At 42.7% G+C, this 18,430-nt stretch overlaps 1 protein-coding gene across 4 annotated transcripts in view; it reads left to right on the forward strand.

The window, feature by feature from the left end:
* The window catches only part of TSNARE1 (t-SNARE domain containing 1), a 477,763-nt gene that overhangs the window by 249,972 nt on the left and 209,361 nt on the right, over positions 1-18,430 (forward strand). For 3 of the 4 annotated variants that reach the window (XM_027698547.1, XM_027698548.1, XM_027698549.1), the window contains one exon: positions 1,656-1,823. In XM_027698547.1, coding sequence (XP_027554348.1) covers positions 1,656-1,823 — 168 coding nt within the window. The remainder of the gene's footprint in view (positions 1-1,655; positions 1,824-18,430) is intronic. The other variant, XM_027698550.1, reaches the window with a different exon arrangement.

An 18,430-nucleotide genomic window follows, 5' to 3' on the forward strand; every position in this document is an offset into this window, starting at 1 on the left:
CACTCGGTGGGAATTCAGGGCAATTAATATTTTTGAAGATTTATTCACAGCAAGACAGCAAAGGTCTTTATTTTTCAGGCACGATTTGTTGAAAAGCCCCAGTTTTTGTGCTTCACGTAGAACTGAACATCCCCCTGAGTACTTGTGCTCGTTTTCTCCTGTGGCTTTCAGAGATTTCAGGGACATTCAGGTCAAGGATGTGCTGTGGCCACTGTCATTTCTTCTTTCAACATCAGAGCATCAGAACACTTGGTTTGCTTTTGTACTGTAACTTTTTGTTAGGAGTCAAAGCTCAGTTCAAGAATACATGAGAGGATCACGGGCATTGCTAAAGTGGAATACTCATGAAGTTGGAGGGTTGGAGCCTTCAGTGTCATTAACTTAGAACTTGAGCTCAGCCTGCAAACCAACCTTGTGTCAGTTCATTGTCTTAGTCTAGTCTAGACTGAACCTAACACAGAAGCTAGAGGCAGAGAGAAGACCTTGTTAAACCTTTGCCCTCTCCTGCAGTGCAGATTCAACTAGATCCTGAGCATTTTAAAATCTGGGTCTGAATATAAATGCAGCTTTCAAAGGTAGTATGAACATCTGTCTACCTAGAAAATTGGTATCTGAGGGCTTAGAAAATAATTTGAGGGCTTTTAAAAAAAGAGGGAGAGTGACTTATTACATGGGCAGATAGTGATAGGACATGGGGGGGATGATTTTAAAATAAAAGAGATTTAGAGTAGATATTAGAAAGAATTTAATTACTCAGAGGATGGTGAGGCACTGAAACAGTTTTCCCAGAGAAGTTGTTGGTGTCCCATCCTTAGAAGTGTTCAAGGCCAGGCTGGATGGGGCTTGGAGCAGCTGGTCTAGTGGAAGGTGTCCCTGCCTATGGCAGGGATTGGAACTGGGTGAGCTTCAAGGTCCCTTCCAACCCAATTCTTCCAATCAATTCTGTGATTCTATGCAGGCATTCTTGCTTGAGTGACTCTTAAAAGGTCTGGGGAGGAGCAAGGATGATCAGTTCAACAGGTGATGCCAGAAGGAATGTGGGATTCCCAAACAGGAATGAGAAGAGTTGTTTTTCAGCACTTATTACTGAAGTTCTGAGATCCACATCTAGGATCTGATGTGTCAGCAAAATCAGGTCTACTCTATAGAGTGAACACCAGAACCTGTGAGTTACTCGAGCTGATGACTCTGAGCCACATTCCTGTGATGATTTCCCCTTTATGAGCTGTTTTGTTTATCTCATCAATGGACAAGATTGGATCCTTTGTTATTTTGAATGTTGGAAGCTGGTTCATAAAGTCTTCAAGACAAATTATGAGGCTTTCTATGTGCCTGAGAAAGTGATTAAGTCCAGAAGAATTTGCAGGAAAATATGACAAGGTAAATGAGTCCTTTTTTAGACGCACGTTAAGGTTTTGTTCTGTCAGAAGTGTTGGAAAATTGATGTTGGTTGCTGGGGCTCCAAAGCAGCTCAGGAGATCTGACTTCAGGTCCTAACATTTCTTCTGAGACTTGAAATGCTTCCTCTCATGGAACTTACTTTTCTCCTCTTCACCTTTTTGCCAGCTATTATATATTAATATTTTCCTTTCCCACACTAAGACCGGGCAAAACTGGTTGACATTTACACTTCCTTTCCTTTCTTTCCATCTCAGCAGAGCCCCAAGACCCCCTTCTCTGACCTACCTGATGACGAGAAGATCTTTAACGGGGGAGATGCCACGTGGCAGAACCAGAGCCAGGACCAAGCCTTGCTCTCGGAAATCACGGAGGAGGATCTGGAGGCCATTCGGCAGCGAGAAGAGGCCATTCAGCAGATTGAGGTCAGTGACCTTCTCCCATCATGGGTTTGTGAGCAGGAATTGCAGATTCCTTGTGCTGTTCCTGAAGGAAATGCGGATTTCCATTGCTGCCAGTGCAGCGTCACTAAAAATGGGAGAGATTATCAAGTGCTTCTAAAAATGGAAATGGGTGACAGAAGGAAGACTTAGAAATCCATATGACTAGTGATGGAAATTACAGGACTTAATTGATGTTCATGGGCTAATGATTGGGTTCTTTTCAGTGAGTCTCCCATGGCAGATCTGTAGTGAGGGAGTTTAAGCTGGATTCTGCAGCAAATCAACTTTTCTTGGTGCACACAAACTTGAAACTGGAATTTGTCAGAGACAGAAAATATTCAGCTTTACCATGAGAGAGAATAATAGGTAGAAAAAAGGAAATAACTTGTTAACCTTTTCAAATTATTTCAAATATTTTGCTGTATCAAAGTATTTGGACGTTCTTGATGTAGTTAAAAGAAGACATACTATTTTTATTCCCTTTTTTTTTTCAAGATGCTGTAAAAATGTGAAATAAAAGAAACAAAAAGAAGCCTGAATAAGTTAAACATCCCACATTTTTCTTTTTATACTTCTCTTTTTATGCTTTTGGGAAACTCTTATTACTTAAATTTAAGCGATAAATGGGCAAAACAAGAACATGCTAAATCTTTCTAATTTTTATGCTTTTACAAGCCTAAACTCAAGATGAACCGGAAAAAAAAAAGAAAGAGAGCTTCAGAATAATCAGAACATTTAATTAAAGACTATACTTTGTCCTTTAATTGTGTTGTGCTAATTTTATCAGAATAGATTTTGGTTGCGGTACAGCAGGAATTGTGATTGAGTTAACAGAGCAAAAAGGGGACAAACATTCCTGCTGTAGAGTGGAGCTCTGAGGCTGTGACCTCTGCTTGCAAACAGTGATGGATAAATCTGATTCAACTCCCTAAGTAAGAAATTTTGACAGTTTTACAGGAGGGGGTCGAGGTTAGTGTGTGTCTAATTTCTGTTATGGTTCTCTGAACAGAGATGAATGAGCTTTGTGGGCTTGTGTCCATTACTAGGAATGAAATTGTTAAAGAATATGCTCACACGGAGGATCTTTGGGTGTGAATTGGCTCTTCATACTTGAGGGATCTCATTGCACCCACCAGGACAAACTGGAGGGAACTTTGTGGCAAGAAAATGCATATTTTGAGTTGTTCCTGCACTTTGATGTTCAAGAAAGTTGGTAGCAAATGCACTTCTGAAATGATGTTGTGGACCACAACTCCAGCTCACTAGAGATATTCCAGAACAGTCTGGACACATCTCTATGCCATGTGCTCTGGGATGACCCTGCTTGAGCAGGGAGGTTGCACCAGATGACTCACTGTGGTCCCTTTCAACCTCACCCATTCTGTGATTCTGTGATTCTGTGACCCTTTTGTTTGAAATATAGTCAGTGCCTTTTTCTTCCTGTCTTTAGGTCGCCCCTGTCCTCCCCAGAAAACAAAAAAACCCCACATTTAGTGTTTGCCCATTAGGCTTTGGGGATTGAGCAACCCTAAGACAGCCTCAAGCTCAGCATCTTTGGAAAACCAGGAGGTGTCTCCTCAGAGAGATCTTTATTTTCTGGTTAAATCCCATTTCTGTGCCACAAGCTGATATCTCTGCATTAGGCTGCACTGGACCACATGGCCATGGTGGGGTAATTGAGGGGGGTTAAGTGAATCCAGTCACTGTCCCAAATAACTCTTAAAAAAATACCACACTTGTGTATTGTGCAGATTTTGTATCTATTGATTTGATCCTGGATACCTTTCCAATATGAATTTACCTCTGAATAACTTATTCAGTATATGCAATTCATGATTTAGTCAATTTAGGCAGTTATTATTGTTTAGGTTTTTGCTTCCTAAGAATGTGTGCACTTTTACCTGTTTTTTTTCCCCAATATGCTGTATCCATTTTGCTTTGCTCTCCAAGATCCATGTTCATCCTGTGAGGAGGGCTGCATTCCACAAGCATTATTTCAAATGTAGCTTAAACATTTTTCTTCAGGAGGAAAACATTTAGGACTGATGTTATTTTATTTAACATACACTTTTGAAAGAAATGTAATGAAAATGAGGATTTTTGGACTGCATTGTACCTCTCCCCAGCTGCATTTGAATAAGCAGATGGTGCTTTTTAAATAATTTTCACTGTGTTTTGTTTTTCTGTTTGTTGACCCACATGAACATATTTCTTGTGAAAGGACTCATCTAGCACATTAAAGCTTCCCTGTTTTCAGCAGAAGTTGTGGGTACACAGAGAAGGGATTCACTGAGCTCATAGTCACCATAACAACTTTTCCCCAACATGCTTTCAAAACCACTGAGTAACCAAGAAGGTTAAAATGAAACATTATTCTTAACTGTCAAACACAACTAATAAACTAAATTTATTGCCAAACTGATGTATGGCACTTGTTCTCCGTTGTTCCTTGGGGACCAGAATGAAGAATAGAGCTGGGCAGAACTTGTCTTATGCAAGTAGATTGCTCTCACTGGGATTTTTGTGTTGCTGCATATCCAGCACCGGGAACATGTAGATCTTGAGCAGCACAGAAGAGATCACAGATCATTGATGGAACATCATAAATTCTGGGCCACGCTGATTACACACAACTTTGGGGGAGCTCATGGTGCAGCTCATGTGGCTTTTTTTTTTTTCTTAAGAGCCATTGAATTTGCCCTTTTGGAAAGAACAGGTATAAAACCTTTTTGATTGCTAAAGAAACGAGCGGATAAATTCTCTTCCCGTCTTGTGTCCTGAAAACCAGATATAAAATCATGCCCATAATAGACATTTTCTTAATGTTCCAATTACTTTTTCCCACTTGTGTGTTTTCCACATCTCCAGTGTCTCTTCAGAGGTTCAGGTTAATGGGACATTGTTCTCTGTCATGGACATCCCTCGAGGCACTTTGCAGTGTTCACAGTTTCCACCTAGACAGATAACAGCCATGTCAAAAGTTCAGCTGGCTGTTCATTTTATTTAAATGTGCTAGTTTTGCTATTGCTTGCAGATTAAAACCAGAGAAGTCTGCTAGGGAGATGTCTCGCCAAAACCTTACATTTTGGATAAAGATCTTTATTGCTTGGAAATGTCAAAATCTGGTAGGACACAGCAGCCTTGACACAAGTGTTATTTCTTAAAATATTGCTTTGAACTGTTATATAAAACCTATTTTAACTTGAACTGTATTGGCAGTGAATAATAGATGCCATAACAACTTTATATATAGCACTGTAAAATGTGCCATCAGAAATACATGAGCTGAACTGTAATGTGCATTGTCAGTGCTCAGTGCTGGCACAGGCTCTGTCACAGCAAATATATATAATTTAGCATCCCATGCCTTTCATTTCCACCTGTGGTCATGTGAAAAATGGGAGGTGATAAAAGTTTGAGAAGAAATGGGTAAGTATTGAATGGAGAACTTCACAGAATTTCAGCTGGTGTCTGGAAGACCTATAGGAAAGATGCTAAATGCTGTATTGATGCAGAAAGCCTCCAGTGATCCTCCCAATGCAGACAGCTTCTCTAGAGGTGATGAGGAAGGAAGATAAGAAAAACCCCTTCCACACCATCATTTGTTTGGAGTCACCAGCAGGTCATCCCATCTCCTCCACAACCCTCTTTCCCTTCTCATAGCAGTTTTCCATCCCTGTGTTTCCCAGGCTGCTCACACAGCAGTGGGAATTCTCGTACCATGAAGAGTGGGAAGCAATCTGGTCTAGTGGAAGGTGTCCCGTCCATGACAGGGGGTTGTAACTGGATGATCTTTAAGGTCCCTTCCAACCTAAACCATTCTACAATTCTATGATACCCCAAAGAAAGCAAAGCACATCAACAGAGCTACATTTCAGTTGATGCTTCTCTTGGCAAAAGAGAAGGAGAGATGGATAGGTTGTGGCAACAGGTGTGAGGAAAATTCTTTTATTTTTAGGAGAGGTTGTTCCCTCTGGGTCGCTGTTGAGGAATGTTGATGTTTCTTCCCTCTCTGTTTTGAAGAGCAGTGATAGATGGCAGCCTCCACGCCTGTCACTCAAGCATTTGTAAGCAGACAGAAAATGAAATACAATAAAAATAAAACAACAACAACAACAACAAAAAGCCCCACAGAGTCTGCCAGAGTATGTTTGTTAGTTCAGACATGTTCCTTGTTCACTCATTACCATGTAGCATTTCTTGCTGAGGGGTATTTTTGGCAAAATCTTGCAGTTTAGAAGGTTTAGTGCAAGCTGTTTTATACCTTTCATCAACTTCAATAGTCCAGGGCTTTGACTTATGAGGGCTCTGCCTGCCTCTTCACAGAGACTTTTTGACTCAGGGTAATGTATAAATAACACAATATCATGACAAGCACCGTCAGTGAACGAGTGTCAAAAGCAGCATCTTCTCCTGGCAGTGTGGTGGAGCCTAATTATCATGAGCAGCAGAGCTGCCTGAGTGGTTGACACGGCCATCCCTGGGACTTGGTATTGAGTTGTTCCCTGAAGAATCCGCTCCAGTATCCTGCCCACTCTAATTTAAACTGACCTGAGCTGCAGGACTACCACCATTTATTTCGGGAGACTATTTCACGGTCCAGCAGGCTGCGGTGTTGATGAAATGCTTCCCTCTGCTCCTGCTAAAGATCCCTTTCTCATTCTCAGCTTTTTACACCCAGTGAAACTCTACTGGACCCTGCAAATAATTCTTCTTCCCCTTTGGCTTTTAAACTCCTCGGATGCTCACAGTTATCCTCCTCTTCACAAGTCAGTCTCTCTTGCTTTTTAGTCACTTCAGTGCTCTCCTCTCAATTATTTCCCATTTGTTATTTCCTTGCTCCTCCAGCAGCAGACCATATATAGGATTTTGTTGTACCACAGCTGAACAGAAGAAATGTGTAAAAAACCCCATGGATCCAATTCAGGGTTTATAAATGCCGATGGAAAATTTCTAGATAATTTCTCCACTAGTAAACTAAATATACCAAGGACACAGGAGCTGGCTCTATATACTTCTAAATTGTTAAAGCATATCCTGGCATACTTTTGACCCAGATTAGCCAGTTCTTGCTCAGTTATTGATGGAGTTTGAGAGTTCACATGTTTTCTAAAAGCAGTTTTGATGCAGCCACCCTGTTCAGAGGGTGAGGGGACTTAATGATGTGGATGCAATGAAGTGCATACCTGCAGTTTCAGTGGCTGAGAACAGGCATCTCCCATGTCCTTGTACAGCTGCAGCCTTATTGATTTATGATTTGATCACAAAAATCTCCTTTAGTAGTCACTGACATTTAGAGAAGAGGCGGAGCAAGGTGAATTAAGGGTAAATTTTGTGGGGAAACTGTGCAAGCCTGAGGGCAAAATAAGGTATATGTGAAAATAACAGCTGGGCTCTTTGAAAATGCAGAGAAGCCTTGGCAAGTCTTGAGAACAAAAAGCAACCTGTCCCAGCAGACTCAGGCAGGGGCCCTTTCCATTGCATATTGATTTGGCTGTGCCTCCCTCTCTGTCCCCCTGTGGCCTCCAACACTTGTGCATTGCTAAAAGCCACGATTTCTTGCCTTCATGTCAAAGCCACTCACAATCAGTCTCCACATCTTTAACATGTTGCTTTCAAGCTGCCGGTGTTGTTCCAGTCAGCACTGGAAAGTTTTGGCAATTGCAGTTTCAGAGGCTCTGTGAGAATCGTAGAATATCTGAGTTGGAAGGGACCCACAAGAACCATTGAGTCCAACTCCTGGCCCTCCACAAGACAACCCCAAAATCACACCATGTGCCTGAGAGTGTTGTCCAAATGATCCTTGAACTCTGGCAGGTTTGGTGCTGTGACCACTTCCATGGAGACCCCGTTCCAGGACCCAACCACCCTCTGGGGGAAGAACCTTTTCCTAATATCCAACCTAGACCTCTCCTGACACAACTTCAGGCCATCCCTTTAGGTTCTGTCACTAAAACAGCAAACACAAAAATCCCATACACCTACAGAGAACTCTTGCTGCATTTCCTTCTCTTTCCATTCCCACTGTTTATTAAATGTTATAAATATGTCAATACACATCCATCTGTCCCATAATCCCAATACAGCCAAACAGAGAAGCAAGAGATGAAATACCACTGGGTCATACAATGTGAAATTTCTCTCATGATCTCCTTTCTTCTCACACATCATTTTTGTTACAACTGCTTGCAAAAGTCCAAACTTTTTCCTATTGGCTGGTTAAAACTCTATTTCTTCATCTCCTGATGGGAATTATTAGAGCTTGTGTATTTTTGCAATCAGCATTTCATCAGGGATATGTGTTCAACCTCAGATATCACTTTGTAAGACAAAGAGGTTTCAGGAATATATAACGAATCTTTTTAGCCCTGGGCATTTCTTCTATCTCAGGTGTAACCTCATGGTGATACTGTGGGTAGTGAAGTGTTTTTAACTAAATTGGAAAGGTTTCCACTGTGTGCTAGAGATAATTTTCCTTTTCTCACTTACATTCCCAGTGCCTTACCCAAAGACTGTTAGTGTCAGAGTGTCTTGCCCTAAACCCTTTTCTTCATGCACTATTCCTTGCTGGAAGAAGGTAGAAATGAAAGCCTGGATTCAGCAAATCCCTTATGTTTGTCTTAGCAGCTTTACTGAATAGGGATGGACTTTAGAACCTACTAAAAGTGAAGTATTTCCTCTACAGAAGGAGAAAATAGTGCTGAGACACATAATTTGCTAATAATCTGAGTTTTAGGGAGACACCTCTGCATATTTATATCTACAGAAACTGAGCTGAGTTAAAGTCTCCTCTATGGTCTGTCAATGTACATTGATAAGGTGGAGAGCTGGAAACAGAGAGATCTCTGGTGCTTGGGGTGAAATACTGTTTAGCTTCTGCAAATCCTTTTGCTTAAGTGTTAATATTTCTTTTGTTAAAAGAATGTGTTACTTTCCTCCTATGTTTACTGCACTTTTGCCTATGTTTTTTCTTGCCAGATGATGACTGTCTCAATAAAGGCAATATCTTGCTCCTGTTTCTGTTAGCACAGACAGCACAAACATCATATGCCTCATCAATACAGCTATTTTTGTGTCTGTGATTTGCTGCCCCAAAGGGGAATTGCCACTCTCACCTATTACTTAGGTTAGAGCAGTTCACTCTCTGGTTCTCTGATGCTAATTAATATCAGTGGAGATCAATAGCCCATCAACCAGCTGAGATCTTCCAACAGTGCTCAAAAGAGCTGTTCCTGCAGATTTGACTCCTTTTGCCTTCCTGGATTAGGTTCTGTGCTTTCTTTTATAATTCTTTTGGACAGGGAAATCAACATTTTGCCCAATCCAGTTGGGGAAATAACAATAAGTGAGTCTTATGAATAGATAAAAGATCCTGTTGGCAAAGCCCTGGAGCATCTCCAGACCCTGCTGGTTGGAGAGGGAGCCTGCCATCCATCCCTGAGCAGCTCAGGAGAGAGAGGAAAGTGAACCAAGTGTATTGAAAAGACCCTACAGAGGAAAAAAGGGGAAGACATCACTGAGAAGGAGATTGAAATCCACATTTCACAGCAAGACCAGTTCATCTTCCCTCCTATTTACCAAAAGGTGCCTGGTCCTTTATAAATTATCCTTGACAGGAATATTCTCCCCCATCCTCACAGAAATTAGACTGAAAATCACATTCTTAACAGTATGAACAATGAATGTCAAATTTTAGAGGCTGATGCCAAAGACAGTATAAGTTTATGCCCTCTACACTATGCAGGCTCATTTTGTTCAGGCGTTCTTTAGTACTTTCAATTGCTCCTTTATGAAAGAGGATGTTTTAGAAGTGTCTTTTCCCACCACCCTGCTCACCCATGTGTCTCCTCTGGTTGTCATTTCCTTCTTTGCATTGAAGACATGTGTTCCCCTTGGTACTGAGGCCACCAGACAGCTCACTTGAGGCAGAAAGACTGTTAAGAGGGGCTGTGGAGAAACGCAAATTTCAATGTTAATATTTTAATGTCTTTTATTCCGTGCAAATTTTTATCCAGAGCCCTGAGCCACCTGGTCTGACCTCACAGTTGGTCCTGCTGTGAGTGAGAGGCTGGGCTAGAGCTCTCCTGTGGCTCCTTTGAACCTGAATTATCCTGTGATCCCATTATCTCTCCATCTCTGACTACACCACTGAGGGCTACCACAAGTTCATGTGTTAATCTTGCTTCAATCTAGAGCCAAGACATCTCTATTTCCCTGCCTGTGTGAGCTCCCAGGTCATTCCTATTCTCCTTCCTCTTCCATCTATTGCCCCTGCAGGCAGGGGTTTCTGCTTTGCTGCCCCATTCACACCACATTTGTGTCTTATTTGGGGAATATTTAGGATTTTAGGATGTCAGCATCCTTTTCTCCATGAGGTAGAGGCTGGTGTGCAGGATGGTATCCATGTCTGTGTCTGCACCTCTCTGGAGGAGAAGCCCTCTGAGGTGACCCTGTGCCCTGTGGGTCCATGTCCCATCAGTGGAGTTGGCCAGAGAAGTTGTGGATGCCCCATATCTGAAAGTGTTGAAGGCTGGGTTGGATGGAGCTCTGAGCAACCTGGTCTAGTGAAGGATGTCCCTGCCACAGCAGGGATTTGGAACAAGATGATCTTTAAAGTCCCTTCCAACCCAGGCCATTCTATGATTCAATGATTTTGATGCAGTGAGTTGAAGCACTTACCACCAGTCACATTTTCAGAAGAGTTCAGATCTGTCTTGTGCAGGAGCAAGTGGAATGCAGATGTGGTGGGGGCAACTTTGCTCATGTGGGCATCAAAACCCACATTTTTTGAATATGTGGACTTTTGTTGATATTATGCACAAAGTTGAATTCTGTTCTAATGTAAGGCTCAGGTATTGCTGTTGAAGGGTGGGTGATGGAAGGATTTTAGGTCAAAATCAAACCGTCTATCCAGACAGTTTTGTAATTTTACTCTTAACTTCTTCTACTGAGCTGCCAAGCACTAAAAGGACTTTTCTGGATCACCATAATCATTCTTGTGTATGTCTAAGACTTCCTTCTTTCCACGTTTTAAACTGTTCCCTGGCTTTAAACTGAAAGAGGGCAGGTTTAGATTAGATGTTAGGAAGAAATTCTTTGCTGTGAGGGTGGTGAAGCCCTGGCCCTGGCACAGGCTCAGAGAAGCTGTGGCTGCCCCCATCCCTGGAAGTGTCTAAGGCCAGCTTGGATGCGGCTTTGAGCAACCTGGTCTAGTGGAAGGTGTCCCTGCCCATGGTGGGGGATTGGAACTAGATGAGCTTTAAGGTGTCTTACAACCCAAACCATTCTATGATTCTCTGATTCTCAGTACCAGGCAATGCTGCTATAGCAATAAATATCTGCTTATTTTTAACTCTCCCTTTGGTGCTGGTGTTTTTTGGCACAAAAGTTCCTGAGTCCCATCTTTCCTTGTCAGTTCTCACAGGCGGGATAAAAGCTGCCACAGATTTCTTACCGTGCTCCTATTCCCATTTCACAGCTGGAGAAGCTGAGCCATTATGGATTGTTTCTTTGCCAGTGGAGCTCCATAGAAATGTAAATTCCTTGCCTAAGACCTGGGAAAGAGTCAGGATTGGTGCCAGGTTTAAAATGCTGCTTGTTCTGTACTTCCGCACCGAATTCTCTTCAGACTGTGCTGCGACGAGAGATCCAAATACAAGATTTGGCTTATTTAGCTTGTCATTTGTCTCCCCTTATTTGAATTTCTAGGCAGGTGGAACACGCTCCTGTTCAAAAAAAAACACACTGTCATCTATTCAGCTCGGATGAAGCTCCAGGAAAATCCTGATCCTCATTTGTAACTGAAGGCAGATCTTCCCTACAGGGGGAGCTTGCTGTGATCTGAAGTTTCGCCCGTGATATCACAACTTTATCAAGAGATGCTAAATAGCAGCCTGTGTCTCTGAAAGCACAGAGCAGATTGCTCTGTCAGAGAGACAGATAACTTCTTGCCCTCTGAAAAAATCTCCAGATATGAAGATGAAGCTCTAGGAGGGAGGGCGGCGGGGGGGCGGGAAGAGCTGCTTTGTACCTGTGAGCACAAAACACACCTGGGGGAGAACTTACAGGTGGATGTCAGTTGTGTCAGAAAATGTGCTGTTGAGGTATTAAAAGATGAGTGGCCTCCTGGGTGCTGTTGGACTGAGACAAATGTCCCCAAGGGATTCAGGTACAGTGCTCCGAGCTCAGTGCTGGAGACTTCCATTGGCATATGCTGATTTTATGAATGATGGTTTTATGTCTGCAAAAGGAATCTGTGCTGAAAGCCCTTGTATGTACAAGGGCATTTTGCTCCTCTCAAGCTTCTTGGGAATAATGAGAACCCAGATATTTGTCAATGATGAGCGGGAACAACTTTAAATTTCATTTAGTGCTGAGAGATCTTGAAGTCTCTTTAAGAAGAAGGCTGAGATTTCCTCATGTAAGGAAAAACTCAACATAATGTGCAAGACCAGTGTTTGAGGGAAGCAGTTACTATTTCTTTGCTTGACTTGTTTTAGGAATTGGACATAAATTCAGGGAGTGTGAGGAGTGACAGAATTATAGAATGGTTTAGGTTGGAAAAGGCCTTTAAGGTTATCAGGTGGAACCATTCACCCAACACTGCCAAACCCACCACTAAACCCTGTCCCCAGGTACCAAATCTACACATCTTTTAAATCCCTCCAGGGATGATGACTCCCTGGGCAGCCTGTGCCAGGGCTTGATAACCCTTTAGGGGAAGAAAAATTTCCTAATATCCAACCTAAACTACCCCTGGTGCAACTGGAGGCCATTTCCTCTTGTCCTATTGTTACTTGGGAGACCAAGCCCCATCTCACTAGAGTATCCTGGAAGGATAGAGGAGAACACTGTCTGTGCTCCTGATCCCTTAATCAGGCATCCCAAGCCCTTGAAGTCTTTTGATGGTCCTCAGACTTTTTATTGCCACTTCCCCAGAAAAAAAAAAAAATTAATAATGGTTAATAATCTGAGGGTTGTACAAGAGTAGCAAGTTTTCCCTTTACATCTTTAACCCAGACCCCAGGAAGGCAGCAGACTGCTCTAAGTGGGTCTGGTCTACATATTGGGCCTTCTTCTCCCTTCAGAACAGAGTCTTTTCAGCTTCTCTGTCATCTGTGCCAACCAGGTTTCTGGTGGAACAAAGTGTCTTCAGAAGACTTCAATTTATCAGGGATTAAATTAATTTGATGGTTCAGACTCAGCCAAGAAATTGGCTGTGCCTGATCATTGCAGCAGAGGGGTTTTGCACCAAGTAACCCATGTGCTCTCCCCATTGCCTAAAACATACACAGCAACTACTCCTGGAGAGTCTCCCTCCCTGAGGTTTTCGGGGATTTGTGTCTTTCTCAGCAAAACTCGGATGAGAGCAGAAGTGTCTCCTTGGTTTTGGTATTTTTAGCACGGGGTGGGGGCAGTGGGGAGTGATATTGAAAGGGGGGTGGGAGACTAGTAAAGACGCAAAGTGAAGGATGTCTGGATCTGCAGTGATTCAGCAGAATGTCATATTTTGTCTCATTTTGACAGTCCCTATAAACACATCGCTGCAGATTTCAGCCCTTCAGCCTCATCAGATTAGCAGGTGCTGCCAACAGCCAGGGCCCAAAAGTCACTCTGTGAGCATCAGCCCCTGTATTTGGCATTATCCTTTAAAATAGCCCTCAAAGATGAACTTTCTAGAGCATTTCAATTGTCACACAAGGCATTTCTCTCCCTTCTCTTTCTCCTTGTTAAGTATGTCTGAAAAATCTAAAGGCGGAAAAAATTAGGAGCAAACTCCATGACTTCTCTGCCTCTCTGATTTCAGCTCATGTTTAAAAATATGAGTCTCAGCACTGGGATGCAAGGACTTTTGGGATTAGGTCCTTTCACCCTGAGTGTATCTGGAGGAAATAAAAGGAAATCCTGCACCTTTGCACCTTGGTGCTGGTTGCTGAAGAGGGAGTCACCTCCTCCTGAAGTCTGACAGGGATAAGCCGTGTTCCCTGGGTTGTTTCCCCTGGTGTTCTTTCCAATTTATATCACTGGGAAGGGTTAAGGAGGGTGACTTCAGGTGTTGCCATTAGAAAGTCAAATTGCAAAAATAAAGCATTAAAAATAAATGCAGCAGCGGAATTGCTGAGCCAGGGAATAAAGAGCTTTAAATGCAAACAGGGAACTGGCTGTGAATTCATCTACCAGTCACCTGTCTCCCTGTCTGAGGATTAAGGACTCTGTGTCTTTTGTGTCTTCACATTCAACTCCAGGTGCTGCTGAATGTCACAACTTTTTACAGCTTGCCTGTTAAGATTTAGAGGAACTTCCTTCCATTTATTTGGACAGCAGTAGGAAGATTATTACTTCTCATGAGTCACCTCATAGGAGAGACCCAAGGAGAGTCTCTCATAAAACAGTGGATTTTAAATATAGGTAATCTTCCCCAAATACACCTCAGGACTTCAGTGAGTTAATTTGTTTTTAGGGTAGATCCACAGCTATTGGAAATTGGTATAGATCCACTGCCTTCAATGCTGTAAATGAACTGGTGTCTTAACTTGAATGACTTTCAAACTCCTCCAAAGAAGGGCATGAACAGCATTTCTGTCATGCACAGCCCTCCTCTCCCCTGGGTGTTTTTGCAGAACCACAAGGTATTTTACAGCCACACTCAAACAGATCCTGCCACACTTGATCATCTTTCAACATTTTTTCTGTCCTTGTCCCTCCCTCCAGGTACTCTGTTATCCCTTATATCTCAGGGTGCAGTGATCCGTCCTTGTTGTCCCAGTTCTGTGTCTGTGACACGGGTACTTTACCCTGGACCTTTGCTGGGAGGTGGGAAGCAGTCAGATGGAACTTTTTCTGTGTGTTGCTGGGATTGGGATGGTCTCATGGGATCACAGTCCTTGCTGTGGGCAGAGGACAGCTCAGAAGGATTTGAGGGCTGGAAGCTGTGCAACACAGAGGAGGCGTGGGCCAGGCTGAGTGGGCAGGTGAATATCTCCAGTATCACAGTAGCACCATCACCTCCTAGTTGGGGACAGTGACATATCATGCATTTTTACAGCTCTGATGTTCCCAGGGCACCTCTGCATCCCCACAGGATGTGTGTAGTTATTATAACATGGTGAACAGTCTTGGCTTCAAATCTACCTCAGCCTGAGCTTTCTTTTCTTTTCTCCCCCTGAAGCTGGTGTTGATTAATTTTTCCAGCCCTCCATGTGGGAGTGGTGAGGTTTGGGTTAACGACTATTATATAAATACCTCTTGCTATTGTTTTTCCCCGAATGCCTGTGGAGTTGGAGCATCTATTGTTGTGTGCCATCAAAAAGACTGCCACAATAGCTTTGGAAGAGCCGTGGGAAACCAGTGCTTTGTTTCCCAGGTGGATTTTCTCCGTAGGTGAGTTGAGTCAGGTGGGTGGCTGAGCCGATGGCTTTGTTCTTCGGGCTCTCTGATGCTTGGTGACCTTCAAACAAGGTGAGGCTGGACCTTGTCCTCTGAGATCTGGGGTCAGGAGAGCTACTGAAGTGCCACCTGCCTCCACCACATTGTCCCTGTCTATGACAAAGGTGCTGGCACTCACTGTCCATGTTGCATTAGCACAGAGATATAAATTAATCCTTCCCTTCTAAGTGAGGCTGGAGCTGGTGAGTGGTGCCAGGTTGGCAACCTTGTGTTATTTATTGCCAGTTCACTGTGCTCCCTGATCTCTTGTTTGCTGTTTTGGAAGGCATCAGTGCATTAGGAGAGGTTTTCCTTGGGCTGCTGGAGTCTCTCTGCTGAACCCATGTGCCAAATGCAGGAGCCATTTTAATTTCCCCCTCTTTCACTTGCATCCATGAGTGTTGAACATCATTCATTGTCGTATTATTGAAAGTGCTGAGGATTTTCTGATGTTTGTTACAGCCTTTTCTTGTCTTGGCTATAGAAATACAGTCTGGTTCTGCCCTATGCATTGATCCCAGTGCTTGGCTTCTACATCTTCCATGAAGCAAATCTGTGTTATTAATTATTCCATTCATTCCAGACAACTGTCCTCTCACTGCCCTGGGCACTGCACTGTGGGTACAACCTGCCTTTACCACCCAGTTGGTGTATCCCAGAGTCCATGCAGAGCCGCCCATGTTCTGTCTTCTTGAACCTGGCCACATTTTGGGGTATTTTAAGGCCTAGTTACAATTATCCATGTTCTCCCCAGAGTCTGAAGCCACTCTGATTCTCACTGGACAGCCAGTTCTCACTCAGCTCCATGTTCCACTTTTTCCTGGAAGGTTTTTCCATCCCCCAGTCTCAAGGCCTGCCTTCATTTTGGCTCAGGGTAACCTGTGACCTGTGTGTCCTTGGGTAGCTGTGCCTACTCCACCCATGTACCTCCAGATGAGACAGCACAAGTGCTCCTGGGTTGGGTTTGTTGATTGTTCTGTATCAGATTTCTGCCCCAAGGGAGTGACCAAAGGTTACAGTTTTTTGCACCTGAAAAGGCCTTTCATGTTAACATGGAATTTGCAGAATTATCATGATGACAGATTGAGATTTTTTTGTGACTTGTTTTTTAGGATTTCTCTTTTTTTTTTTTCCTCTCTCCACCACTGATTTGCCTTCCTGGATCACTTATAAATACGTTAAACAATGTGGCATCCAGCAAAATGCCTGGAGGAAGCTGGCTGTTAACCTTTTGTCATGAGGAAAACTGACCTACTTTTAGTTTTGGGTTGTTTTTTTTTTCCTTTCTTTCCTCTTTCTCCTGACCTGCTTTTGCATTTGACATTGCTTTGTACCTCACTCCATGGTAGTTACCTTCTGTAGTCACCTGAGGAGTGACAACATCACAGACCTTTATAATGTGAAAAAGAATTAAAGCAACTGGTTTGCAGTTTCTTTTTCATTTCCACTGAGTTATTGACTTGTTTAAAGAATTGCCAGGGCTAAGTGAGCTGTGATTTTCCTTACAAGGACCAGGCTATCACATCCTTGCATGTGCTTTGTTCTTTTGTTCTGTTTTAGCCATTTTACCATGATGTGTAAGGTTTTATTACTCTATTCATCATTCAAACAGCCAGGACTTTTTGTAAAGCTAAGTTATTTGTAACTGGCAATCTGCAACTGGGACTGTTCTTAAACAGAGTTTAAACAGAGTTTAGATGTTCCCATGAGCAAGTCAACTGGGGGATAATGCAGGTCATAAGGACTTCTTGTCACCTATAGGTTTCCAGGTGTTCCTCTCTGACTTTAAGGCCTCAAAATAATCTATGAAAACACACTTACAGAAAATAGTTCATCCAATCTGACTTTAAACATTTGTTCTATCATGAGCTGACCCATGATTAGCTTCTTTCTCTTCATTTACTGTATAACTACTCTTGTTTATCTCAAAAGCTCAAACATGCGTCCATAATCACTGATAGCTCTGCTTTGCTTTTTCATCAGACTGTTTGGTTAAAATAGTGGTTTTGTATGTTTTTTTTTTCTTTGAGTGGCAGTGCTGCATCCCTACTTCTGTCATCCCCAGCTCTTGGAGCACTTTCTTTCTTTGTGTCTAAGTTGAGAAGATTTTTGTCACCTGAAGCTTTTGTAATTTGAACTTGCTTCTATAGAATCATAAAAATCGTAAAATCATAGAGTCAATAGAAAGGTTTGGGTTGGAAAAGACCTTAAAGGTCATCTAGTTCTAACCCCCCCTGCCCTTGACAGGAATACCACCCACTAGACCAGGTTACTCAGAGGTCCATCCAACCTGGCCTTGAACACTTCCAAGGATGGGGAATTCCTGGAAGTATTCAAGGGAATAGCAAATATTTGTTTTTCGGAGACCAATCTTTACCTTTCTGTTTTCTGCTTACTCTTAAAATTGTGGCATAACTAAATGGTTTTTAGGGTCACTTCCAACCCAAACCATTCTATCATTCTATGATTCTATGATTCTGTTCTCTTGATAACCATAGCCTGATGATCACATGAGTAAATGCATTTATAACCCATCAGTCTGGATACTGAAATTAAAGAAAAACAATGTCCTGATTTTGAGGCACACTTTTAATTGAACAAATGAAAAGCCTTCCATTTAACCATGGCAGTGTTATCTAAGTAGTGTTCTGGCATGTTGCCCTTTCACCAACATGACTGTGCATTCCAGCAACAAAATAGGGGGAAAAATCAATTATATTGGAAAAACAAAAACCAAACCCACAACAATTGAATCTCATGATAATTGAAGATCAGAAGAAGAAAATTATTTTTACAATTTGGGGAACCTAAGTGAAAATGTGGGGAGCAGAATGGTTGGCCCACGTCAGGATGAAATTCTTATCTTGGTCTTTGTTGGAGAATGATGCAACACGTCCTTTGATATGACCTTGCAAACCAGTGACAGTATCTCAAATCAGGCCAGAATTTCTGGTGCTGGCAAAACATTATTTTTTAGTGAAGGGTCTTGAGGGGAAGCCATACAAGGAACAGCTGAGATCACTTGGCTTGTTCAGCCTGAAGAAGAGAGGAGACCTCACTGCAGTTACAACTTCCTCAGGAGGGGCAGAGGAGGGGCAGGCACTGAGCTCTGCTCTGTGGGGACCAGGGACAGGACCCCAGGGAATGGCCTGAAGTTGTGTCAG

Source organism: Neopelma chrysocephalum, unplaced genomic scaffold (assembly GCF_003984885.1).
Source record: "Neopelma chrysocephalum unplaced genomic scaffold, ASM398488v2 Primary Assembly neopelma1_129, whole genome shotgun sequence".
Lineage (NCBI taxonomy): Eukaryota > Metazoa > Chordata > Aves > Passeriformes > Pipridae > Neopelma > Neopelma chrysocephalum.